At 41.8% G+C, this 27,700-nt stretch overlaps 1 protein-coding gene across 1 annotated transcript; it reads right to left on the minus strand.

Annotated features, from left to right (window-relative positions):
• ZBTB10 (zinc finger and BTB domain containing 10) lies at positions 1 to 27,700 on the minus strand (the record flags this gene model as incomplete). The annotated part of the gene is made up of 5 exons (XM_084260069.1): positions 1 to 450; positions 3,095 to 3,270; positions 5,371 to 5,544; positions 18,918 to 19,815; positions 26,777 to 27,700. 5 exons carry the CDS (start codon positions 27,698 to 27,700, stop codon positions 145 to 147), a joined length of 2,478 nt encoding a protein of 825 aa, XP_084116195.1. The 3' UTR covers positions 1 to 144.

The following is a 27,700-nucleotide window of genomic DNA, read 5'->3' on the forward strand; positions in this document are numbered from 1 at the left end:
TTTGCTATAAGGCTTTGACCCTACATTTTTCACAGCAACGTAACTACCATCCAGCCTGTACCATATTTCTCAAGCCTTCAGTCCAGAAAGTCAAGGAGTCAATCCGTACAGTGTCCCTCTCGGCACCTGCAGCCACACGCTCTGTCAGTCGTCTAAAGGCATACACACTTCCCCAGGTTCGTCCCACCGAGACTGGTCATTCTGTTCTTCCACATCATCACCCAGCTCCTCATCGCCTTCTCCCACTTCGTTTTCCTCGTATTCTTCATCCCTAGGGAAATCTGTGTCCTGCACCTGGTCTGCTCCCTCCTGCCCTCCAGGCTGGGATTTATCCGCACAGTCTACACAAACTCCGTAACGGCGTGATCCGTGTCTTATTCCGACGCTGGCTGCCAGCATGAAGATCTTCTTACACACCATACATTTATATTTCTTATCCTTTTTATGCACCTATGGAAGAAAAACATTAACAGCTGAAAATATGCATATGGCATTGAATTTGCATACAGCACTAGAAAACTGCTAATAATTACCAATACAAAATAAATCCTTTTCCCACAGGCCACCCCAACGCTGCTCAGAGAAAGAGAGGTACTACTAGAGATCCACTTTGACTGCACAAGCCCAGAACCAAACTACCTGCTTACTGTTGAGCAGGGAGCTGAATTAGTAGCTTGTTCTGTAAGGAGTGTGCTCATTTTACAACTACTTGCTGTACAGAGCAAGGCTCACAGAGGCAGCAAGACAGGATCCGCGCTTCTGCTGCACACAGATCACACCTAATTCAAAAATTGCCTTTACAATTTGAAGTCCCAGAAACATTAAGAACAAGCGGGAGTTATTAGATTCAGTGTGACTTGAAAGAGCAAGATACTTCTTCGATGACACCACCCTCCCAACCCAACATCGTTTTCCAGGTCCTCTGGATGTCTTTTTGTTCTGGATGTAGAGTGAGCTACTGTGTAGAATTAGAAGGCTGCTGCTGACTGGCTTGACTAAACATAAATTTTAATTCTGAATTTGAGAGTATGTTACTTGTACAAGTAACTAAATTCAGCAACCATGTATAGTAGTTATCATTTTGGGCAAAAAAATTAGCTGAAGATTTCTTTCTTCTATCTGGTGTCCCCACAACAAGTTACAATTATGTGTTTAAATCTCTCATTTGAGGTCACAATGAAAAAGTTGCCATTTTAGCTAAAACAGAAATTACCACCCAGATGGGGGGGGAGGGGGGGGAAAAGCCAAGATAGAAATAGCTCCTTCAGTCTGGCTGTATAATCTGTACAGCTAATACTATATGTTTTTCCCTCAGCCTTTAGACTTGCCATGTTTCACGCAACATGTGTTTGTTGAATGGGGGAGAAGTGTTCTGACTCCATCAGGGACAGCACAGGGCTGGGCTGAGTTCACTCTACACCTGTTTTGTTCCTGACTTTGTCTCCTTTCCTGGAGGAGAAAAATCTTCAGCTACAAGACCTGGTCAGATACCACAGGACCAAAACCTAAAGTCACTGGTAGACCTAGTACCACTTCCTGTTGCTATCTTCTCTGGTGAGCCACAGAGGAAGTAGAGTAGGTGCTGGGACCAATGGTGGTAACACCTAACCTCCTCTGCCCAGACAGAGCTGCCCCTGTACTGACTGCAATCACCTACACACACTACGGAACACCATGACCTTCAGAATCAGTAACATCAGAGGTCCTCCTGTCCCTTCAGGCACCCAAGCCTTCACCAGATGGTATGGGAGGAGCAAGAAAAGCAGCAGTAACAGGGTAGAAAGATTTATCTCTGAAGATCAGAGAAGTCTAGTGGAACATAAGATAAAAGCTGGTTCTAAAATTTACATAGCGACTATTAACATATGCCTTTCCTACCCATTGAGCAGTTTAAGGAATACTTAAAATTACTACAAAGGTCTTATAAATATCTTCTACAATTATATCCTGATATGATTCAGGTTATTGTCTACTTTGAATATACTATTATTGGCTAACAAAGTCCATTATGTGACAGCACAAGCTAGAAGGGAAAGTTAGGAACACTTACACCAAAAGCTCTTTTCTGCATCCAAATTAGAACTTGGAAGCTCACAACCACTTTTTCTACTCACTGAGGAACAAAAAGCCAACTGTGAGGAGGCTACAAAGACTCATAGAGCACCTTAATGAGGGAACAAGGTGGTCCATTGATTCTCAAAGGACCAAGGAAAGCTATCAAAATGGAGAAGTGGCACAGTTCATCCCATTCCATGTACTAACCTATGCTGAGTATCTGCAAAAAAAGTGGCAAAATTAGTTGTGGGGTTTTTTAATTGCAGCCAGAAAAGTGTTACTGCCTTTCTCACCACCAATATGACCTTGCTTTTACTACTCCTCTAAAACACACCTTGGATCTTATATAGTAAGTATTTCCTTAAAGACTAGATACAAAGTACCTGCAGAATACCCAATATCTTCTCTGGATCCTCCTCAGAGAAACAGTACCTGCGCCGAATCCTGAGTTACGCAGCATGCACGGAACAGGGTAAGTTCAACTGCTGACGATGGTATTGGTAGTCAGAAGGACATTCACTTCTGCATTTCAGATACTTTTCATTCTTTCCTGCATCTTAAAGCCAGTACTATACTGTATCTTCATCTAGTTGTGCAATAAGTGTTTCAGAAATACTCCAAGATATTGTGCAACTGCTGATGAACGCAGGGTGTCCTCACAGAAAATGTTGATGCAGCATTATAGAAGATATGCTGTTCTACTGCAGTAGCACTAAGCCCAAATTCCCTTTCGTTATCTACAGAATACTTACGTGTACTGCAGCTCTTTATCTACTCACTCTCATCTTGAAACTACCTTTATCAGAATTCCAGCAACTGTCTTAATTGATGTGGCATTTTCCATTAAGAATATAAGAGGAATAGTTACCACAAAAAGATGTTTATTTTAATCTAATTTAGATTAAGATAAAGCAATTTACATTATGGCAAATCAGAGAACAGTACTTCTCTTAACTACCAGAACATCTGAAAAAAACTCATATAAAACAACTGGCACACGTGCATGTAAACACACACACACACTCTTGAGGTTACCTACCAAGGAATGTCTCTTCACATGCTCTCTTCGAGTAAACAGCTTCCCACAGATGTCACAACTGAAAGATCTCACGCCTGTGTGTATGAGCAAGTGTCTCTTTAGTGTTCTTCTGTATTTGGCTACATAATTACAGTGTGGACACTTCAGTTTGTTCATGATTAAAGCAGAGGAATCACCTACAAGAAAATAAGCCATCATAATAAAAGATGATGAAACACAAAAACCCCTCTTGCAATCTGTTCTGTCTGGTGCACAAAAATAAGCAGGTGCCAGAACAATAACGCGCCCACGTGGACTTTTTGTGAGCCAGATCAGGACAATGCCTGCCCACAGAAACTACAAACACTGGTAGGTTCTGCATGTATGATCTCATGACAAAAATACCTACTTGTAACCAAGGAATTTCTACTACAGAAGTACAGATCAACTCTTTGAAAGGAAGTCTTATTTCATGAATCAGAGGAAATTAGCTACAAGTTACCAGTATTCCATTTTCCAGGAAAATATAGCAGAATATATACTTTATGCTAGATTAGAAACCCTTGGGCTCTGCAGCATTTAGACAGTTAGAATCTTCTCTCCAATTGTATTCTATTTTAAAACTAAGTGCAGGAACTCCCCGCCAAGATCTGGCTCTACAAATAAACAATAAAGGTGGCATAACTAAGCAAGAATCAGTATTGACAAAGGGACTAGAAGAGCAAGAGGTAGCATAATTCTGATGTAGCTAAAAAGGGAAATTATTGGTTCAGATTCAGGTATTGCTACCCAAAGTCTGCTGTGGTCTAAAAGGAAAAAAACACCACCCCAAAAAACAAACAAAAGAGCAGAAAAAAACTTCTGGAAGTATGAGTATCCCCTTCTTCCTTACGATAGGTGAGAGCTATTCACATATCCTTGGAACAAGGATAACAGCTTGCTCAAGACCATGTGCAGACAGGTTTACGGCAGCTGCCTGTTACTGTGTGAAACAGAAAAACACAGGATGCTGTGACACTATGAAGACAGCCGCACCGGAATACACGGATTATTTTGAGGACAGCGTACTGACTGAACTTACTGCAGGCAAAATACTTTATGAACATCCTTGTAACCACCTAAAGGCATCCAAGGAGCACTGGCTAAGGCTTCGTGATCGTGTGTGTAAGCTTCTAATGTTCATACTGACAGGAAGAAAGCCAAAGTAACTGCGTGTTCTGTGTATGGGCCTGCAGGCCTGTATCTAAGATGCCTCTTCCTGTAACACAGAAGTTATATTTTGCTAATATTCAAAAGTTTGCTTTGGTATCAGAGCCCTCATGCAAGCTGCATATCAGCATAACGTCATGTAACGGCTTACATGAAGAAAAACAAGTTCATAAAAGGTCTTAAATTGCAGTATTATGGTCATCCGCAGGGGTATGACAGACAGACATCAGGGATGTGTGATACATGGGAATTTAATGGTTTAAGAACAGGCAGACCTCCTAAAACCAGAGTTCTAGTCCCTTGGCCAGTGAGTTTGACCTCCTGATGACCCAATTTCTTTCACTATAAAAACCAACATATTCAAAGTAAACCATAAACCACATCCCAGTAATAACTCAAAGTTACAGAGATGAGGTAGGCATTACTATTACCCAGGCCTTAAGATCCTCTTTTTACTGAAAACTTTATGTATTTTTAAGGATCTAGCCATAATTATTTTAGATGGGGTGGGGTTTTGGGTACATTTTAAGACAGAAAAATAATTTCAGATAATTCCTTTCTTGAACTATTAAGAAAGGCACATAAGCTGTGAAAGGATAGGTTGCGCAACAGGTTTGACTGAAGAATGCTTTAGTTAGAGCCACATTGAATTCAAAACCCTTTTTTTAGTAGCCAGAAGCATACTCTGATATTGACTTAAAAATTATATTTAACTTTGTATCTTCATCATCCAAGTGTTCAACTTTAAAGCTCATTTATCTGTAGTTAACTTACTAAAGGGGGTAGGAGGGAAAGCTATCAGATCATTAAAGACCTCAGGTATCTTCATATTCAGGCACAACACAGGAACTGATATAAATCCTGTGCCATTTTTACTTTTCCATACATTTGAATTCCTTTTTCTTCTTCCAAGGAAGTACTCCTATTTGCATTATCCAGAAAGGCAAGCGATATGGAAGAAGATTATGTAAACACTTAATCTTATGAATCTCTAAGCAAATTAATGAAATATTGCTGGCAGTGACACAAAAGATAAAGAACCCCTATCAGAAGCAAAAAACAACCTCCTCTCCATCAGATATACTTGCCATTTTCCCAGGCTTCTTTTGGCCAAGATTCTGGCAGCAGTCCGTACTTGAAGTCACTTGAAGTACCCGGCAGCAGTCCGTACTTGAAGTCACTTGAAGTACCAGGCAGCAGTCCATACTTGAAGTCACTTGAAGTACCAGGCAGCAGTCCATACTTGAAGTCACTTGAAGTACCTATTACAGACACAGTCTTTAGCTTCCCAGGTTCTAATCAGCTGTATCGGTTAGCAAAATATATTTCCTTTTTAAACTGTGACAAAAAGGAGTTTCAAACCCTAAAAAAGTCATCACAATCCTTTCATTTTCCCACCATATAATCTCCAATACTGAAATTAAGAAATAACTGCATTCCTAGTTTCAATAAAACCAGATCTTTGAATTAATTGCTACTCCCCACCACACTATTTTCTCCTCCCTGTCCTGAGAAAAATACAAAACCTTTTTTGTTCCACAGGAGCTTTTACGTTAAGGTTGTTTATTCCCTCACTATCATCATGACAGGGCTAAAAAGTTTTCCACTGTGTTCTTTTTACAACTGCTTTTCTGCAGTGACTTCATCTGATCTGCCACACGGCTTCTAGCTGGTATAAAAGCAAACATGAAGCAAAACTGGAGGTGTGATTTTCTTTATTGCCTTAAAATATCCCAGTGGTATATAAAGCACTTTAAATACCTCTATTTATATAAGTATCCTACAGCTATGTCTAAATCCTTTTCTGAATAATCATCTTCCTTACTCTATAACCACATGAATTCAAGAGACCATAATTACTTGGAGAATAAGAGCTTAAAAGACTAGTTTGCATATTTACATTTGGTTTTTTAGACAAGCTCTTCATGCAGTTCGCACAGCCTCTATAGCTTTTTCCACTTTAAAAGGACAAAACCATTCAGAATTTAACAGTGCCTTAAAAAGATCCCTTCTTGTTTAATTCTACACTTCTGTAGAATTGCATGAGTGAATATTGAATCACTATTGCACAGCACAGAGAACTATAAATAGTACACAAGAAAGCTGCAGTAGGCATTTGACAATCGTATTAGTGGGGCAAAGACTCTTCTGGCAAGAGCGCAAATCAATCTTCCCCCCAGTCCCCAAGACAGCAGTTTGTTGGAAAACATGAACTCATAAACCCATTACTTCCCTCACAGGCACACAGTTGTTAAATAAACTAACTGCAGTGGAAACTGTCAGGTTTCCTTTTATTTGTCTGCATGGTGCTTAGGTTCTCATACTGGATTTCCAGTGTCACTGTTGTGAAAAGTCTTGAGAAGGGCTTCATACCAAATAGATACATTTTTACTTTCAAGCCTGAGATGAGACATTTTAATACTCTAAGGACTTTTACTTTTGCCCCTATGCTGTCTAAAACTAAGAATTTCTCCAGGAAAGAAAGTTCTCTTAGTGTAGGTTAGAATTTCACATAGCCAATGGGAAGCTGCACACTAAAATACAACTTGGAGTTTTACTGGAAAAAAGTACAGATTACAAATCCTCACAGCATTAGACATATACAGTAGTTTCATTTACTGCTCAGGCAGCAGCACAGTTGGCAGCAGTGGTTTCATCTGCAATTTAAGAAAACAGTTCAAAAGGACATCAATCAACAAACAGGAAGAGTGTAATTCTATCCTGTCAGACAATGGCAAATAAGTAAAGCTGGATCACAACTGCAAAGCTAGGTATTCCACGGGAGCTTTTAAAAAGCAGAGCTTGAGTGGGCAAAGGAAGAGAAATACCAGTATTTTAGCTCATAGAGCTAGCTATTTGTTACAGAAGGAAAGAAGGGGGAGGGGAAGGAAACAAATCCCTCTTCTTTAAGAGACAAAGTAGTGAAGAAAAGATTTTAATTTTTTTTTTTTAATTATTAATAGGTGTTACGTCTGAAAGAGTCAAAAATTCCTCATGCTAATTTGGAGCTATGGACTCCAGCAATGGCATCTCACAACAGTTCAAGGAATAGAACGCAGATACCCTACAGACATGCCAACTACACATTCCTTTGAGGTGAGCAGTAGAACTTCCTTCTGCAATACACAAGGATTATTGAGGAAGCAGTGTTGTACAATTCTGGTCAAGAGCAAAGACAACTTGACCTCAATGCTTTTAGCCTCCAAATTAAAGCAGGTTTAAGGATCTACCAGAGGGAAAAAAAAAAAAAACACACAACAAAACACAGACAACTTTTATAATCCATGTAATATATTAGAACTTTTCGTTATAGTTTTGTCCTGGTTTCAGCTGGGACACAGTTCAATTCTCATGCCCGAGTCACCAGCGCACACTTTAGACACCAGTAACCTCTCCCAGCTCACTTCTGAAGGGCTGGTGGGCTGACCTTGCCAGAGGGTTTCTGTGGGCTCTTCAGAGCGGCTGAACTCGGAAGGGATGAAGCACAGCCCACAGCAGGGTGGCTGGCGGGTAAGGCAGATGGCTAAAGGAGGGCTGAGCTGGTTTGGGCTGGGACAGAGTTCAGCTTCTTCACAGTAACTGGTACGGGGCTGGGTTGGGATTTGTGCTGAGAGCAGTGCTGGTAACACAGAGGTGTTTTTGTTACTGCTGAGCAGGGCTTACACAGAGCCAAGGCCTCTTCTGCTCCTCACACCACCCCACCAGCGAGGGGTCTGGGGGTGCACAAGGAGTTGGAGGGGGACACAGTCAGGACAGCTGACCAAAGCTACATCATATGGTACAGAATAATATCATGCTCAGTATATACTGCTGGAGGAGGAGGAAGGTGTATAATGTTCAGAGTGATGGTGTTTGTCTTCCCAAGTAAGCATTACGTGTGACAGAGCCCTGCTTTCCTGGGGATGGCTGAATACTTGCCATACTTCCCCCATGGGAAGTGGGGAGCGAATTCCTCATCTTGCTTTGCTGGTGTGTGTGGCTTTTTGCTTTACTTGCTAAACTGTCTTTATCCCAACCCACAAATTTTGTCACTTTTAGTCTTTTGATTCTCTCCCTTATCCCATCAAGGGGCGAGTGAGCGAGCAGCTGCATGGGGCTTAGCTGCTGGCTGGGATTAAACAACAACAAGGGTTTTCCCCTCTGGTAGAACTGCCCTGTCTCTAGTTGACCAACAGAAGGTCAGTGATCAAAACATTTTAATTGCTTTTCTCCTCCTTATAAGAGGAACATCTGTATGATCAACAGACCTCCCCTTTACTGCTCACAGCTGTAACTTACATGCTGTGTACAGGCAATACTGCGTAGTTTCCTTCAAAGTAAGCCCATAAATACTGACCATAAGTAACAGTTATACCAAGCTGAGCATATTTCCATCACTGTCTCTTAGACTTTTTGTCTAAATCTAAAAGAACACAAATTGCATTTCATGAGGAACATCTATGTTCACAGCTGGTGTTGAAATTTAAGCGAAACCAGGAGCTCAAATCCCTGCATAGGTCTAGACCTTAGCAGAAGACCTGGCATAGAGACAACAGGCTTAGAATTGCAGTCTAGTGTACATAATAGCTACTGATTTATTTTTTTTTACCTCCAATAACATAAAAGAACACCAGTTCAGATACCACAAGTGATAAAAAGAGGTTGCTACAGACACTTCAGTCTCTATACAGTACAGGACTAAGTAGATCACAACTAAACCTAATGCTTATTCTTAGAGTAATTCGTTGACCCAGAAAACCTGCTTTCTAGATTAAGCACACATATAATGTGTTCCAAACAGAACAGAAAAGGCATTTTTAACATCTAATGGCTTACCCGTAGAGGAAAGGCAGGACTGGGAACTGAAGGTGCAATACCTAGCCTCTACCCATGTCCCCAGGTGGGCATGCAGCCTACAGTTAGATAAGCTTCTGACTGCAGCTGAGCCACCCACACCCCCTGTGGCTCATATCTCCACCCCTGCCCCCTGAAACCTGCTTGCAAAGCTGCAGGCAGTTAATCATCTAACCTCTGCCTGTCAATTTAAACTCAGATGATGTTCACAGGAGACTGAAAGCAACTCCGTATGCAGCTGTACTGGTAGACTGGGGTTGAGGTGCAAAGGGGAAAGTTTGGATGGCAGTGAGCAAATTTTGGGTTTTTTTCTGTGGGGTTTTGTGTGTTTTGGGGTTTGTTTGGTTTTTTGGGGTTTGTTTGATTTTTTTTTTTAAACAAAGAGGATAATTAGAAGGAATAATGTTCTATATCTCCAGACCAGGTCACCTGACCACAGCTGTCCTCTGATGCAAGTATATCTTTTTATCTCTTAGTTGAGTCCTTAAAGAGGCATAAATTAAAAATTCAAATGCCAATTAGCCTCCAACATCTATCCATTCTTCTACCCTACACAGAGAAGAGGTTTCTATCAGTAACCTGACCTCAAAAGAACAAACAAATAAGATGAGTAACTGTCATAGCACTAAAATTCTCAAGATGTCAATCTGGGAAGAGATAGAGACAATCCAAAATACAATGCAGTGGTTGTGGAGGCTTTTACACAGCAACAATAAAAAGCCCACAACTTTATGGAGGGATTATATTCCACTGTGGGTGTTATCAAGAAAACAGATAACCAGAAGTCAGACACAGTGATTTTCAGTTTTGCAGGCATGGGAGTATCACCAGGAAGAGAGAACACATCTGAAAGGAGACATACTTAGCTTGACATATTTTGCTCTTTTCCTGAGCCAGAAATATGCTGGAGGGTTTTTTAGCTTTTTTTTTTTTTTTTTTAAGAAAATGAAACATTAAGGAGTAGAGGATGATCGAGGAGATTAATGAAGATCAACAACAGAAACCACTGAACATGTCATTACAGAAAGGGATACAGTCACAGGGTGCACCAAGGGAGAAGACCAAAAACTGCACTAAATACAGTTGTCTAATGAATTTAATTCCTGTTTTCTTTATACATGTTACTAATAAAAACAGGTAAAAAAAAGATTTACATTAATGGTAGTATTTTTCTGCCAGGTTTTCTGCCAGTGGCTGGTCATTCAGATCAACTAAAAAAGCCAGAAAGTGGTCAGGATAAGGATAAGCACTTAAGGATTGTAAAGAGAGCAGTGGTAATCTACTGATAGATTCTGGATTGCTACTAGAGGGCAGGATTTGTTGCTTATGTTAAATAACATGATAGGAAAAAAGCGCCCTACTGAGACTGACATACTGGGAAGGTGGGAGAAAGAAAATATATTACACTCCGGTTGTTCCTAGAGTATTACTCACATCTTCAACCTTTCATCTGAAAAGGGGTCAAAGCATATTACTTCTCAACTGCCTCTTGCAACAGAAGGCTCAGACTTGAGACTTTCTGCCAATGCAATCTTATTCATACTCCCAACTACTCTTAAATTTGGCTATTTCTCATTCATTAAAAATATGGTTTATTGCCTTAATTATGGAGGCAGATCTATTATCAACTAACCCTGCCAGATGACCATCCATAATCTCAAACAAAAACTTAGGTCTGAACTAGGTGACTTTAAGAGGTCCTTTCGACCTCCTGCTCACAGCAGGACTAACTTCAAAGCTGGACTCTATGCTCCTTTGGGCTTCGCCAAGTTTTAAACATCTACATGGATGGGAGATTCCATAAACCTCTAAGCAACCTGTTCCAACACAACTGTTCTTGTAACAGTTCTTTATATACAGCTGGAATTTCCTTAGCTGCAACTTGTCACAACTGACTTTTGCCCTTTCACTTCTAAAAAGCATCTGTGTTCGTTTTCTCTATAATCCCCATAAGGAGGTAGAAGACAGCAGGCAGACCCCTCAACCTTCTACATAATAAATGTAGTTCCTCAGCCTCTCCTTAAGTAACATGTTCTCCATTCCCCTAACCACATTAGTGTCCCTCCACTAGATTCCCTCCAGCCTTCTATCTCTTTCTTGTACTGTGGTGCCCTAAACTGGGCACAGGATTTCAAATGTGGTCTTGCCAGTCTCAAGTAGAAGGGTGTTATCACTTCCCTCAGCCTGCTATGATCTTGCTAATGCCATCACTATGAAGCTAGCCTTCACTGCTCCTAGGATGCACTACTGACTGTCTACAACAACCGCCTGGTTCTTTTCCGCAGTTACTACACTGCTACTCAGCCCTAAGCTTGTAACGATGCACAGCGTTGTTACTGCCACAGGACTTGAGGTTTGCCCTTGCACAGCACCTGAGGATCCTGTTGGCCAACTCCTACATTTTGTTGAGGCCCATATGAACAGCAGCCCTGCCCTGCCCTCTAGCTTATCAACCATTCCCACCCATCCGACATCTGCAAACTGGCTGAGATGCCTTCTGCCTTACTGTCCTAATCACTGATGAAGCTGTTAAACAGTATGAAACCCAAGAAGCTATTTTAGGAAAACAGCCCTTCATGACTTCACTGTCAAGAAAATACCTTCATCCATAAACTTCTGAGCTATGCTGGGAGCTCAAGGGCCAGACGCCAAACACTGCAAACAAGCCAATGTACCCCAAGAGCATTCTCAAGTAAACTATTCAAGAGAACTCAAAGACCAATATAAATGTTTCACATCCCATTTTCATTAAGTCTTATATTTAAAGTGTTAATATAAGTAGGACTTAAGGAGATATACACCTGAAAGGCTGCACAAAACCCCTAGGGACTGACATGCATTTAGGATTAAGACACTTCAGTACTGTAAAAGCCACCAACCATTCTAGTCATGACATTATGTTCTGTTCCTATTCTCTTGATCTTTGAGAAAGCAAAGAACTAAGTTTGACTTGTCGCTGAAGCTGGAAGGTTCTCAGAAATGAAGGCGAAAAGAACCATAAAGAAGTAAAATTAAGTTTATTTCCATTTTAGTTCTCCACACAGTAAAGCCATTGTTTTCTTTCTGCATCAGCATTAAAACACTACTATTGCTACTATTTTATTAGCTACATGTAGCTTGTAAGCATTTTCTTAAAGGAAAAATTTAAATGTCAGCTTGTGGGACAGGAAATACAAGTATCATCATGTATCAAGATAAAAGACCACTGATGTCACTGCAGTAGAGACACACACACCAAGAAATGATACAGGTCTTCACCTGTGTTTATTCTTATGTAAAGACACAAGCACAGCTACTGTGTGTAGAGACTGTTTTGGTCCAAACAACTTTATGCCAAAACAGTTAGATGGAAATGCAAAGAAGATCTTCACATCATGTTAGGTTCTCTAATGTAGCACAATCCCTTGTGTTGAACTGGCACCTCAGTATCATTCCTTTCAGACTTAATTTGCTAAAGCCTAACTTTTGTCCAGGAATTACAAGATATTTTGTCTTTATACAGGGCTTCGAAGAAGAGGTACAAGACAAAGGCGTAAATTTGTAAAAATACCAGAGAAAAAAAAAAAAGAAACAACCCTTCCAACAACAAAAAAACCCCCAGATACTTCCCTGGGAACTCTGCACAGGATGGTCTGGGAACACATAAACTGAACTTGCCAGACTGGTGGTGTGCCCTCCTTACAAAGCAACATGCAATGTTACACCCTAAAGAAAGGGAATCAACTCAGTCACAAGCAAACATGTAAAAGACTGGAACTTTACGCAGCTCCATATAGGTGGTATGACCATGAACGATGACTGCTGCTTAATCAGGTGGGGGGGTTCCAGCTTTAAAGATCATGTTTTTAAAAATGTCCCCTCAACCACACTAAGTCCTGGAAATACCAGAAGCAGCACAAGTTCTGCAATTGTGGCTACACTTTTATAGTGAAAATGGCAACTCTGATCTTGCTAACTCCCCCCAACTCTTCCCAAGTATGGCAGGATGACGCTTATAACTAGCAAAGCTGCACTGATGAAGGCTAGTGGCTGCAGAGAAACTGTACTGTAAAGCTGTACTCCTACCTACCTCTGTACTGCAAGTACTATGATGAGCTTCAGGAAGAAAGAACACATGGCATAAGCTTACTATGGTACAGTATTCCACATTTAGTATAAGCTTTCTACACTGCAAGCATGTTTCTGGTTATATACATTTACTGACACCTGCCAGAAACCAGCACAAGAAACGCTGCCTGCCTCTCCTCCATCCCAATAAACGACTCCAAGTTCTGCCCACAAGAAATACAGAATATACAGAGAATAAGTGGTTGGGCAGTAAGCAAAACAATTCAGCGAGGACAGAGAACCTGAGCAAGAGAAGCTGAAGTCTGTTAGTCCAACTACACAGCACTTAAAACCTATTCTAATCAGCTATCAACACGAAGGATGAACTATCCTGTCCCTCAAATTTAAACACAATCAAAAAACCCAAAACCACACAACAGAAAGACTTGTAAGGCCAGAGTAACTGAACAGCCATTTATCAATTTATACTTCCATAAACTCTTTTGACTAAGCTTTGAGATACAAGCTCACTGAAGTAATAGCAGCCATCTTCTGTGGCTGGAGTTAGGCCCACAGATGAATCAAGATTATATATAGTTTTCTTTATTTATGAAGTTGCTGCCATCACCATCCCTATTTCATAAATAAGGTAATGGAAAGAGCAAATCAGCAGTTCAGATTGTTGCTTTTTCAGAAATGAATGTGCTTCAGTTGCACTGAGACAAAAAAAAAGTTTCAGGGAGAAAAGGTCTCCACCACTTTCTTCCCCAGCACATCCACCCTGCTTTTCCTTTTTTTTTTTGCTAAAAACCCACACCCCAAAAAAACCATCCCAAAAGAACCAAACAAAAACCCAACCACAACCCAAACCCAACACAATAGTAATATGCAGACCATCGCCTGAAGTTGCAAGGCCAGTGCCTGACCATATTATGTGTTCATGGAACTCTACTTGTCTTTGGATGATCCCTGGGAGACATAAATTTAGTGAATAGAGAAATGAGGCTGACCCTCAGATGTTGCACTCTTTAGATAACTGCTAAAAACTGATGGAGCCTTCAATACCAGGCTACACAAGTGTGACAAATAAAGAGGTTCAAGGTCCATTAAACGAGTGAAATCTTTCAATCACAGTACCAGCTGGAGATCTGAGGAAGATCTGAGTCACAGTACCATGGAAGAGCAAGAAAAAAAAAGCAGCTTAATTTTCTCATACTTTTTTTTTTTATTACACACTTGTAACTCAGTCAAGTTTATCCCTCCAAGAAATATATACAGGCCCAGGTTAAGTCCATTAATCTTGATTTCTTCAAATACAAACTTATCTTTATTCTATGGTCCTGATGAAGTTTTATTATGCTGTTTCCTCATGTCACAATGTTGTTTTCATCCTGCCCACGTTATCCTTTCCCTCACTCCCAGCCCCAACACAATATATGATACAGCTTCTATCTAGCCTGAAAATAATGGTAACAAATAATCTGGTGGTAGTTTCATAAAGCTATTGGAATGTTACATAGAAGTCTCCTTAAGAATCAACACACAGCCAGCTCTGGAAATACTTCCCAGTTGTATTCTGAAGCCTGAGGATGGGACAACTGTTTTCACCATGGTAAATGGTTAATTGTAGGATACATCACAGCTGTAAACAACAAAAACAGTTTTTAGGCAGATCATCAACTAGATGGGAAGATAGCATGACAGCTGTGTTTCTTCACACTGAATGTTGCCACCTAACTTACTATAGCTAAAACTGGAGAAGGCTTCAGAGCTCCAGTAAGAATAGGTAAATTAAGAAAAACTACATGCAATTTCAAATCCATCTGAACTTCAAGTTTTTTGAAGTTCAAAGTGCTAGTTTTACAGAGAAGGTGTTAAACATAAACTCACAGAATCATAGAATGGTCAGGGTTGGAAGGGACCTTAAAGATCATCCAGTCCCAACCCCCTGCCATGAGCAGGGACACTCTCCACTAGACCAGGTTGCCAAAAGCCCCATCCAACCTGGCCTTGAACAGTTCCAGGGAAGGGGCAGCCACCAACTCCCTGGGCAACCTGTTCCAGTGTTTCACCACCCTCACAGTGAAGAATTTCTTCCTAATATCCAACCTAAATCTACCCCCTTCTGATGTAAAACTATTCCCCCTGCTCCTATCATTAAATGCCCTTTTTAAAAGTCCCTCCCCAGCCTCCTTGTACCCTTCAGGTACTGGAAGGCTGCTGTAAGATCTCTCCTGAGCCTTTTCCAAGCTGATCAAGTCCAAGTCTCTCAGCCTGTCTTCACAGGAGAGCTGCTCCAGCCCTCCAGTCATCTTCATGGCTCTCCTCTGAAACCACTCCAACAGCTCCATGTCCTTCTTATGTTGGGGACTTCAGAACTGGACACAGTACTCGAGGTGGGGTCTCACGAGAATAAAGGGGCAGAATCACCTCTCTCGACCTGCTGGCCACGCTCCTTTTGATGCGGCACAGGATGTGGTCGGCCTTCTGGGCTGCAAGCACACATTGTTAGCTCATGTCGAGCTTCGCATCCACCAGCACCCCCAAATCCTTCTCTGCAGGGCTGTTCTCTATCACATCATCTCCTAGCCTGTATTGATAATGAGGACTGCCCCAACCCAGAGGCAGGGCCTTGCACTTGTCCTTGTTGAACTTCATGAGGTTTACATGGGCCCACTTCTCTAGCTTGTCCACTCTCTGGCTATGGGAGGGCGAGAGGAAGGAGAAGCTGACATAACCTTATGGATACTTGTAGGAAAACTCACACTCTGTGAAAAGCAGTTACATGTTTCCTTTATGGGAGAAGTGAAGTAGCTGACAGTTCAGAAAGCTTTTACTGCTGATTATCTAACACTAATCCAGCAGTGCCCAACTGGAAAGCCCATTCAGTATAGCAGTCAAGGTAGTAGCTTCTGGGATTAATTCTTGTAGTAAGAGGTGTGTTCTTAAACAGGCTTCCCTTCCACTCTTTCCACAAAAACACCAGGCAGCCCGTAACTAAGGGCACACAGTGACTCCCTTTGCATGTAACTGGACACCTCAACCACAGCTGATGGTGCTTGTCCTAATCAGAAAGCATAACAGAAGCTCACTTCTTCCCCTCTTAGCAACCAGAGGGAGAGTGCACTCCTTAGCTTTCATCACAAGAATTTGCTAGTCTTTTTCTTCCTATAGCATAGTCTTATATCCATTCCAGAATACGTTTTCTTATGCTTTTAACTACCAAAAATAATAGGCACTGAGAGTTGCCTCTACAAGAAATTTAATCCACAACTAAAAAGTTACCGTATAACCCACAGGTTACTCTACAACTCATTCTTGTCATTCTTCCAATTCTCCCCTCCTCCCTCTTGCACCTTTTCTTTGGCATAGAGGGAACAATTGAAAGAAAAGTGTGAGTGGAATTGAACCACAAAGAAAACCCAGCCAGTCATTGAGGAGAAAAAACACCAAATGCTGAAGCACAGGGTAAAACTAAACTATACCAAGCTCTACTTCCATTATCTCCTCTTGTTTCAAACAATGTGTATGTGTATAAGAACTTCATAAAAGTAAAGGTCTCAAAAGTATTAGGTAACACTTCCAAAATAGTTCGAACACTGACAAAAAAGTAATTATTTACTGGGGACCATGTGTGTCCTCTGAAAGTACCAAACAGATCACTTGTTAACACTATTTTATAGTTCAATAAATTAATCTCCACCCTGCAATCACAGACCTTTCAATGGTTTCTGACAGACACGACTGCACAAATTCAGTGTGCTTTTAATACAGCTCTCTTCATCAAGACATTGCATGTATGTTTTGTAATTTAATTCTTCAGCACAAAAAGTTACTGGAAACCTTGGTGCTTCTGTCCAAAAAACCCAAACTGAACAAGGACTAAACTTGTTTAATCATTACTGCACTGCCCACATCCTCCATCATTTCTTCAAAAAAGCTCCAGAGCACACGTTCAAATTCTACAAAATGAAAACAAGTATTTATTTCTGTTGCTGGGGACATCATTTAGCAGACATTCTCTGTGGTATTTTAAACAGTAAAAGATGATGAATATCTACCCCTTAAAAGTGGGAAATAGAAATGACATACTAAATTGTGTCAGATATTTGATGTTTGTGCAATCAATATACAGGTCCTCAGCTCTTGCTCCAGAACCTCTGCTGCCCTTTTTCATGATGCTGCCAACTCATGTTAGGAAGTAGCATAGCACAGCCCAGTCAAGTTGTTACATGGGTGCTGAAGTCTCTAAAGTCCCACTATACACATCTAAAGGTATTTCATGCAAGGCTGGATTTAATCTGGTGCTGCTGACCCACAGACTGTCAGCAGTTGGCATGCAGTAGGCGTGTTTCTGAAACACAGCTCCTATTTTCATTTTACCCAGAAGAAACCCTTTGCAGTGTAAGAAAGCTGGGACAGTAAGAGGTCAGGAAATTCACTTCACAAGCACAGGCTCCCAAGCTGAACTGCAAAGCTGAAGTAGGCCTGCACACAAGTTCAGAGATGGAGACTACAGATAAGCAAATCCCTTGAAGCATTTACAGCATGTTAGCTCCTCAGCACAGCTGCTCCTCCTCCGGAACTGCTCCTGTTGTGCCACGCTACCCACTAACCCTACGCCTGTACCCACTGCCCAGCGCATGTGGCAGACTACACATCCATAGCTCCAGCCTGAATCGTTCCACGCTGTCACACACCTTACCCCACCCCGGGGCTGCCAACCAGGGAAGCAGAGGATATCCACAGTCCCTTGATGCTTGAGGGGTGCACGCATTTTAAAGTGCTTTAGAAACAGACACATCTAGAGACCTTGTTCCAGCTACATCTCAAAATCCACCTTTAACCTACCACAATTCAGGATCCAATTTTTCAAGGCTGCCAATTCATCTAAAGTGATACAGGTAAATGGCAGTACTTCAAGCATACACTTCAACTATTCACACCATATAATAATTTTAAAAATAAAAGCCTGACCTTAACTACAGTGCCCCAAGTCTGAAACACTGTCAACAGTCTGTTTATAATTCTTTGTGTGACCATGTTTCTTTAGCAAAAATATATTTAACCATATTCTTGCATTTATATTAACAATAGATCCTTAAGGAAAAAATCCTATGAATTGAGGCACTCGCAGGATTTGTTTGAAGAATAATATGACAAAGAGATACTCCCTCCACAATATGTCTGTGGCACCTCTTTCCAATCTGTTTCACAAGCCTGCCTTCAGAGTTTATAGTATACTAGCCAGGATTGCTCCATTTTGTAGCTTTCCAGATACCTCTACAATAAACGGAAGCAGAAAGCTGACTTGCATTTCTGGGTGAGGGGCATCTCACCTGGGAAAGTCTTTTGCTAGTACAGATAAGGAAATTATAAAGGCCCCTTCTTTCTGTGCAACTAGCTAACACCATTAGCCACTAGTTACCACCCCTTGATTTTGCACCTAATAGTGACTACAGATTAAATATAAGCGTAAGAATTCTAATTTCTACTGGCTGGTAAGGATCCCCAACGCAAGCATCAAACACACGTTGCCTACTATATGGAATGGCACTGTCATTTCTTTCCCTAGCCGAAGACACACTGCTGTGCCCCAAGGTGGAGAATCAGATTTCCCAGTTAGTAATCCGATTGGTGTGCTGACTTTGCAAAAACAACCTACCCAACATACCTTTATAACAATTACACCATCATGTACTTTATTCAATAATTCAATGATCAAATTACATGACTGACATTAAGCAATATTTACCTGCTTCTTCTTTAATAAATGACAAATCTTCTTCTGGATATGGGACCGATGGTTGCAACACGGAGCAATCTTCCGAGTTGTCTTCAGTATTAGGTGGTATGTTATAAATAAATCTCTTTGCAGTTTGGTTTTTCCTTCTTGCTTTTCCAGGTTCTTGAACTGATTGTCCCTGCGCGCCCATGTCATTCCACACGAAAACTTTTCCCTCACCTTGAGATTCATTTTCAGCCATTTCAGGTGAGCTGTCCTGGACCCAGCCGCAGTCATTCATTTGGTAGCTTTCCATTTGGCCCTCGTCAATAGGGTAAGCATCATTCTCAGTTTTTATGCTACTTGCCAAGTTGGTAAGGTTTCGTGTTGCCCAGAAGCTGGCAACCTTCTGTTCCCTTGGAGACAAACCATCCCTACTAACAGATCTTCTGTTATAATCCACAACAACAGTCTCTGGAGCTTCTGATTTTATACTTATGTTTAAGGCATCTTTAATGAAGTTGCGGCAGGACTGGACAACCTCTGTCATCTGAAGGTAGCTGGCCACTGACATCACTTCAATGGCGTTTTGGCTCGTAAGCACAAGGTTACCAGAATACAAGAAGTCCAAGATGACAGAAAAACCTTGAACAGCAACAACGTCTAAATAGGTAACAGTGGTTTGGTTACGGCTTTCTTTGTTTGTAAAGCAATACAGAGTCTTAAAGAAGCGGCTGCCTGCAACCAAGATGTTCTTGTGAGCTCTGAAGACCCTCCCGCTCACCACAATATTAACATCACAAAGAATGCCTTTCTTCCGCTGCTCGTTGAGCTCTTGCAGGAGCTGATAGCAGTATGAGTTCTCATTTGGCCTGCTGTTAAAATCACAGTATCCTTCATTATTCAGTTCTGATGGCAACTCTGACTCCTGCAATTAAAAAACAAAACGCACAACCATAATTAGCTGTAATGAATGCTCTCCTTAGTCCTCCAACACTATAATAGGATATGAAAATAAATTTAAGATAATCTTATTCAATTTTTATTAAAATTTGTTGTATGGCAGGATGAAGTATATAATTTTAAAAATACTTCTGAAAACTTAAGAATGTCTATCTTGTTCTGCACTATTTGGAACAAAAACAGAACTAGAAAATCTGCCTTGTGGGCAAAGGAACCGAAGTTTTGGCCAAAAGTAAGGAAGGGTTTAGCTGAGTGTGAAGTATCTGTTTTTCTTAACCTACGTACATTAAAGATTCAGGAGTCTCTTTCCAAAGACACAGCTGGATGGTTCTCACATACCCAACTCCCATTCATCACCAGAAATCTCCACTTAAATGGGTAAGCAGAGCCCTAATAACTAATTCAACATTTTCTTATGCTGAGAGATGAATACAGAAAGACAAGTCTGTGTCTCCCAATCTGTCTTGTATGTTTTAAAGAAAAAAAAAGTGCTAAAAGTAGTTAAAATAGCAGGTATTTTTCCTATACAGGTCTACAAATTAGGCGTTTATCCTTTATTGTCTAATTGTGGCAGGCTTAAGATTAAATAGATGTATTAGATGGCAAGTGGACATCATATTGCAGGTGACCAAAACTGAAGCTTTTATCACATTATTTAACCAATACTTTCTTGAATCAAGCTTCACCAAAACTTGACAGTAGCAACACCTTTAACTGGTACATACTTCTTATACAGACAGTACGTACTTTATGAGTGTCTCTGATCTTTTTAAGATGCGATCTCCAACCCAGCTGGAAAATTTTGCTAGAAGTAGTATCAGACAACCCAACACCAAGAAATCAGTTGTTATTAAAAATTAGTACAGACTGTGAGGCTGGTAAGAAACAACAGATCTGATCTGGATTTTAGAGTGCTCAGACAATTTATAATTGATGTTTGGGCAATGATGATTCAGAGCTGCTACAAAGCAGCTGCTAGAAGAAAGCAGAAAACAACACATGTTTGAGACCATACTTATATTGACTGACATGTGCTGCCATCAAGAGCAGCAGTAATGACAGTCTGCTTTATACTGGATCCCTAGGTCTCTCTCATCTTCCCTACCAAACAAAGGCAATACAAAACTGTCTGACTCCAATATGGTTTAGGATGACAAGAGGATCAGATCTTACAAGTTACATCATTATTTTCTCTGTCACTTTCTTAAACACCTCACAGATTTGGGGGTTAGAGGTATCTTTAAAGCTAGACTGCCTCAATATTACCTTGTTAATGCTGATTTTGACCTGTAATGTTAATGCTGTCATGAGCCCATAATCTATACTGGGCTACATGTAAGTTGCAGAAAAGTACTACCCTTAATTTGGAACTACGGTGGCAAACGGATATATATGTAGTCACCTTCCACTGCACAGGCATTATCAGTGCTCACCTCAAGTTACAATCCCAGTGTGGATCACTGGCACGACAACTAAGGCTATAACTACACCCTCCTAAAAGAGTATTTACATCTACAAGCAGCCAATAACACCCAGCATAACTAAAATATAAACTACATAATTTCAGCATCTCCTGTGGAGAAAAGTCAGCTTGCTATCACATTCAAACCGCTTCTAAATCTCTACCCTTCTCAGAAAAACACCGCAGTGAAAAGGTATAAATAAAAGCAATTAGGTTTTTATGCAAAAGAAAGCAGTGAATTTCTGTCCAACACTAGTTTAATTTTTTTTCCTGTGTGCTCTGACATACCCAACTCCTCCCTCAGATCAGAGCACTGAAACAGGAAGTACTTCTCAAACAGGTGACAACCAAGCCTGTCATTCTTCAAGTTCTTGGTGGATTTCGGATCTGGACTATCTTTCTGTCACTCCAGCAATGGAGCACTGTGTAGTTTCAAAACACCAGTTACACTGTCTTTGGATCAGATCAAGATAAAAATTATCATACACTAGAGTGCTGTCACTCCAGTCAAAGTCAGTCATCAGTGGCTTACATCTCACAGTGTTAGGCAATGCTCTGACAGCCGAGAAATTCATTCTCCAACAACACATTAAACATCACATCAACTTTAAAAATAATCTGCAGCAGTTATTTTCTTTTTACAATTGTTTGATTAAAGAATGGAGATAGCATACTTTTAACTGAAAACACGTGTATGTCCAAACAAGCTGATTGAAAAAAAGATTTTACATTCTCCACCCCACAACCCCCAAGAAAATGACAAGCCAGCGTGGTAGAAAGAAGCTGCAGATAACAAATGTGCTATAGAAACATAAGAACTAAGTTTTTATTATGAAAAGACTGTAAGGCTAAGTGAACATAAGAGACATTATGCCACTGATGTCCAAGCTACAGGGGTGTGTTTTGGGGAAAAAAGATATTACAGCATTACAGAAATTGGCACATAAATATCTCTAAAGCTAACTGTAATACTGGAAACAGTTGTTTAACTGCTGCTGTGAAAGTAGCTAATCCTAATGCCACACTTCAAATGAAACAGAAGCCCTGACATCTGAAGTTATCGCCTATGCAAATCAACTGTGACTTGCAAAATTAACATTTACCATGAAAAAAATTTAGTGTCCCTTTGTACAGGTAAAGTACAGTTCAATAGGAGGTAAGGCACAAACAGTAATTACAGAAAATTTTAAAAATTCTATTTTCAAGCTTCTGGTATTTTTGTTGTGTTCATGGCACATCATCGTAAGGGTACTGCTTTTCTGATGAGAGCCATAAACTAAAGACATTTGCTCAGATGTCAGCCATATTTGCAGAATACAGACCAAATATTGCCACTACCTAAGTTATCTCAACACCAAACCACTTTATTGTTCAATAAAAACTGCTATGAAGTAGAGAATAAAAATCAGACTATTTAAATTTTATATTTGTGGAATATACAGCCTTATGAGTTAAAAAACATCTCTCTGCAGGTGAGATTAAGTTGGAATCTAACAGAACAGGGATTGCTCAAGGAAACCAATATTGTGCCCAGTTTTAGACTCTTCTGAACACACCCAAAGATAAATGAGTATTTCATATGTATAATTCACTAATTAAACTTGCCTAAAAGATAATGGGAGCAGAAACAGAGATTATCAAGAACTGCTACTAGAAACTTGCTATTCTTTCTCCTCCTGTGACATTAACATACTCTGTCTCCTGGGATCAAGAACAGTGACTGGAGGGGGAAGACAGAAAAAAAACCCCAATGAAACCAATCACACAAAACCAATCTAACCATAGATGTCATCTCAGCTGTATGTATATGAAAAGTAGTTATGCCACATTTTTGTAATCCCTTTCCCATTACCACACCTTATTCTACAAGAATTTCCCTATGCTTCTTATCCTGAAAAATGAAGCCTCTAACAGAAGTGAGCTGCTAAAGAGGAAAGTGATCTCAAAAAACATTCCCTGTCAGCTGCACACATGATGCTGTGCTGCAGTTTTACATGCCACAGCATTGCTCACAGAAACAGCCATTTAAAACAGTTTCATTAAGTGCCTAACATCCAATTGCATGGTTCAAGGTCTGGTGAAAACACAATTATAAAAACACAGTAAACAACAGTCCTTACTTTGAAGGCCTGAATTCCTTCTCAACTTTTTTGCTCTGCTAAGAGTAATTCAAGAAGCTAAGTCAGACCACTATAATGTAAGTCTTGTATCTGAAGAACGACTTCTATTCATCACCGCTCATACAAAGCAAACAATTACAGTTCACATGGAAAAAATAACACATCAAAGGCCTTCCTCCTTTCCGAGAGCTTCTGCTTTAAACCAACATGCCTGTTAGGCGGGGGAAAGCTTTGCTGGCAGTATTTCCAAAGATCAGCTTCAAATTATGTCCAGAGAGAAAATGTTTTAAGAAGCAGCTTTGAGGGGAGGAACCCCCAGCAGCCAATAAATCTGCATCTCATGGATCTAAATTCATCACAGAACTGAAGTCTTCTACATTGATTTTCCTGTGTCTATTTCTTCAGATTTTTGCAACATAATAGTGTGTTTATTAAGAAAAAAAACCCACGGGTTTCAAGTTGGTTACATCCTTCCTTAGGCTTTAATACAGAGACAGACTATTTTAAGGGCTAGAATAGGAAAAAACAGGAGTCAAGATTTCTGTCTTCGAAAGAAGCGCCAACTGACAGCTCAATGCCCTTGAATTACAGCAGCTGCAACCACTTGTGATGTATTTCGGTGTTCCAAATTAAATGTATCCCAAAAATAAACTGAAATAATCACTCATTTCTTCACAAATGTAATATCCAACAGACCTATAGAAATTTCCATTATTTTACTGCCTTAACACCTACAATTTCCTTTTGCACTTGAGCAGTGGCACTATGCCATATGTTTATTAGCAGCTGCTAAACATGCCCTGCAGTTGAAGCTTGTCAAGTCAAGAATACATGTGTGTTGTCTCCAAGACAAAGGCTGAAAGATCGCCCCCAAGTTTCATTAAATCTAAACAGCTTTGCTGCCTCATTATGTATGTTGGAAATATGGTCAGAGTACAAATTACCTACTTTTGTTCCAAGTATCTGGTATCACCGCGTTAAGAAAAAAATGGGACTATTGTTTTGGTATTAATTTAAACATATGTATCAAGAGACATTCAAGTGCTATTATAAGTGTGAAAGGATATGCAAATTAAACATAAAAGCAGAAAGAAAACTGAGATTCTTAATCAGATTTTCGATAAAACAAGTGTAACCCGAAGTGCACCACAAAGAAAACTGCACTGACTCTCGAAAAACTGCAATCCCTTCCCTTGTGAGACGTTCTTAACTGAAATGTAACTGCACGGGGACACATACAACACTGCTTTTCACTTGAAAACACCGACCTCTGTACAGCCTCCTTTCAAAAGGTTACTTCGTCCAAGCCTTCTTTAACATACTACAAAAGAATCAGTGATACATTTCATCTACCCCTATTGTTTCATTTACAGTTACTACAATTTTTTTCTTAAATTATCATTGATATAAAAGCAGAATCTCAATTTTTATAAAGATTCACATGCCAATCAAATGTTAATCTTCAAATAAAACCGGTATTAACTTTTAAGGTTACCATGCAACACAAGGCAGTATTCTGCCCCTCCCCATATTTAATAGCCTTATGTCAGACTGGGGATAGGAAGACAGAAAGAAGACAGCAAGGAAGAACTGCTTGCAATATTATTTACACGTAGCTTAATGGAATGGAGAGAAACTTTCGGACCCTGGCGTGAATTAGCGGTATCTAGTGACACAGGAGGCTACACAGTGTCAAGACGTACCATTCAAGAGTAATCATTCACAACTCAAACAGTAGCAGTGAGGAATGTTCTGCAGTAGGACTAAGAAAAACAAACATTTTAAAAGACATAAAGAGGTAAAAGAAACTAAGATCAAAAATTTCAAAACAAGAAACAAATTATTTAAGGCAAGTTAGGCTAAAATACTGCAGAGCAAAAAGCAAACCCCAAATTGGAGGCAACCGATGACCTACTGCCACGAAGTGTCTGTAACAGTAGCTGACTGAAACAGACATAGTGAAACGCTAGTTATTACTCATCTTTATAAATCCAAACACACTATTTTGAACAACTGATATTTATGCAATTTCCTCGCAATCCTGCAGTAGTTTCATATAAAACCCACATTCTTTTTCCAACGTGCTCCCAGAACCCTATGTCCACCTAAAATTTCATCTGTTATCCTGCTATTCTACCCAAACGATAGAATAGCAGCTCTTGTCCAAGGTACCCCGAGCTCCTTAAAAGCACTCGAGCAACAAAGCTCAATTTAACAGATCACACTACAATTCAGACTCCAGATACATTTATACAACCAAGGCGTGTGTTTTAATTAAAACTGAGCCCTAAATAGTGAGGGACAGTCAACAGCTCAAACTCCACCTAACAGTTCAAGCACTAGCCTAACCTGAAGCACATTCCCTTGTGCCCTCTGGCAAGTTCAACACCAGCTAGGTGATCGAGAGATCTTTCGCAGCATGGACGTCCCTTAGGACAGGCTGCAGAAGGCTGGTGATGATCGAGTATTTCTTCGGAGCTTTTCATCCACATACTTCCCAGACTTAGCCCTTCCTTATTCCTAAGAGCAGCCAAGAATCACAATTTTCAGTTCGGCGGGGAACGTGAAGAGTTTCACTACTCCTAAAGCACTAGAGGAGAGCTGGCTTTCAGGAAACCACATGTTTATCTCAAACATGCACCAAGCAATTGCAGACTTCTTGCTCGGTAACTCAATCTAAAGCAATACAATCGAGGAAAAGATTTAAACGAGGAGATTTTGACTACACAGAGCGATCCGATTAACGCACCGGGACCGTGCCGCTAAGAACGGCAGCGTGATTTTAATTTCACGCCGGCAAGTACCAGTTTCACACGCAGCCGCTAGCCGGACACTACCCTCCCTTCTACGGTACCGCAGGAGGAAGTTGTAACGAGTGTTTTTAAATCAGTGCTGCAACACTGGTATTCGTACGCAGCTTTTTCCCACATTGCCTCTTTATCTTCACGAGATAACCAGATAAACTAATGAAAACGGCACACTTTCCCTCTGAATAAGGAACGTTAGCCAGGTACAGCTACGAACAGTTAAGTTCGTGCAAACGCTCCCCGTGTGACAGGGCTGTGCGTGCCCAGTTCCAGAGGGACGGTCACCCCAAATCGGAAAGCGGTCTCCCCTCCCGCTCGGGGGACGGCGCAGGAGAGCAGCACAGCGCGCCCAGCCCGCCGGGCAACAGCCACCGACACGGCAAGACATTTAAATAACTTCACGCACGCAGGCACATAAAGAAGCACACCTATGGCAAGGGGGGGACGGGCGGACAGCGGACGCCAACCTTGCCGCCTCCTCCCCTCCCCTTTCCCGCTACCCCAGCCCAGCGGCCGCCGCCCCGCCGCGTCCCTTACCTGCTCCGCGCTGACGGGTTCGTTGAGGCGATGCTCGGCGGAGAGGTGGTGCCGCAGGAGCAGCGCCCGCTTGTAGTTGCGGGTGCCCTTGCAGAGCTCGTCGTGCCCCCCGGGCAGGGCCCCGCCGGCCATGATTAGCTCGGGAGGGGCGGCGGCGGCCGCGGCAGCGGTGCACCAGGCGCAGGACATGAGGCCGGTCTCCTGGCAGTAGTAGAGCCATGGGAACTCCTTGAGCCAGGAGCCCTGGAAGGAGATGTGCAGCTTCTGCAGCAGCGACTTGGGCCTGACTAGCGGGAAATGCCTGATGCTCTCCCCCTCCCCCGCGCCCACGCTGCTGCCCTCCGCCTCGTCCCCTCCGTCGCCCCCAGACCGCCTGCTGCTGCTGCAGCTGCCGCCCTCGGCGCCGCTGCCGTCGCCCAGGCTGCCCCCTTCGCCGTCCTCCTCGTCGTCGCTGCTGTCACTCAGGGAGCCCCCGTCCTGGACCAGCTCTTTCCCCTCCAGCAGGCCCTCCGGCTCCAGGCCCTCCGCGCCCTCCAGCTCCATCTCCTCGTCCGCCCCCCGCCCATTGAAGTGCTTCCGCGGCCAGGCCGAGGCCTCGCAGCCATTGTTAGAGGCAGAGGGGGCGGCGAGGAGCCCCCCGCCGCCCCGAAAGGCCAGTGTCCGGCGGTTTCTCTCGGCGAACATGGGGCTGGCGGTGGGAGGCGAGACCGCCTCCTGAGGCAACAGCAGCTCCTTCTCCTCGGCGGCTGCCTCCAGCTCCTCCAGCTCCACTTCCTCGTCCGCCCCGCGGCCGTTCAGCGGCTCGGGGTCCTGCCGGTCCCAGGCCTCGGCTCCGCCGCCGGCCCCGCCGCCGGCCGCCGCCGCGGCGGTGACCAGGCCGCCGCCCCGGAACGCCAGCGTCCGCCGGTTCATCTCCGCGAACAT

This window comes from Gallinula chloropus (genome assembly GCF_964237585.1).
Source record: "Gallinula chloropus genome assembly, chromosome: 2".
Classification (NCBI taxonomy): domain Eukaryota; kingdom Metazoa; phylum Chordata; class Aves; order Gruiformes; family Rallidae; genus Gallinula; species Gallinula chloropus.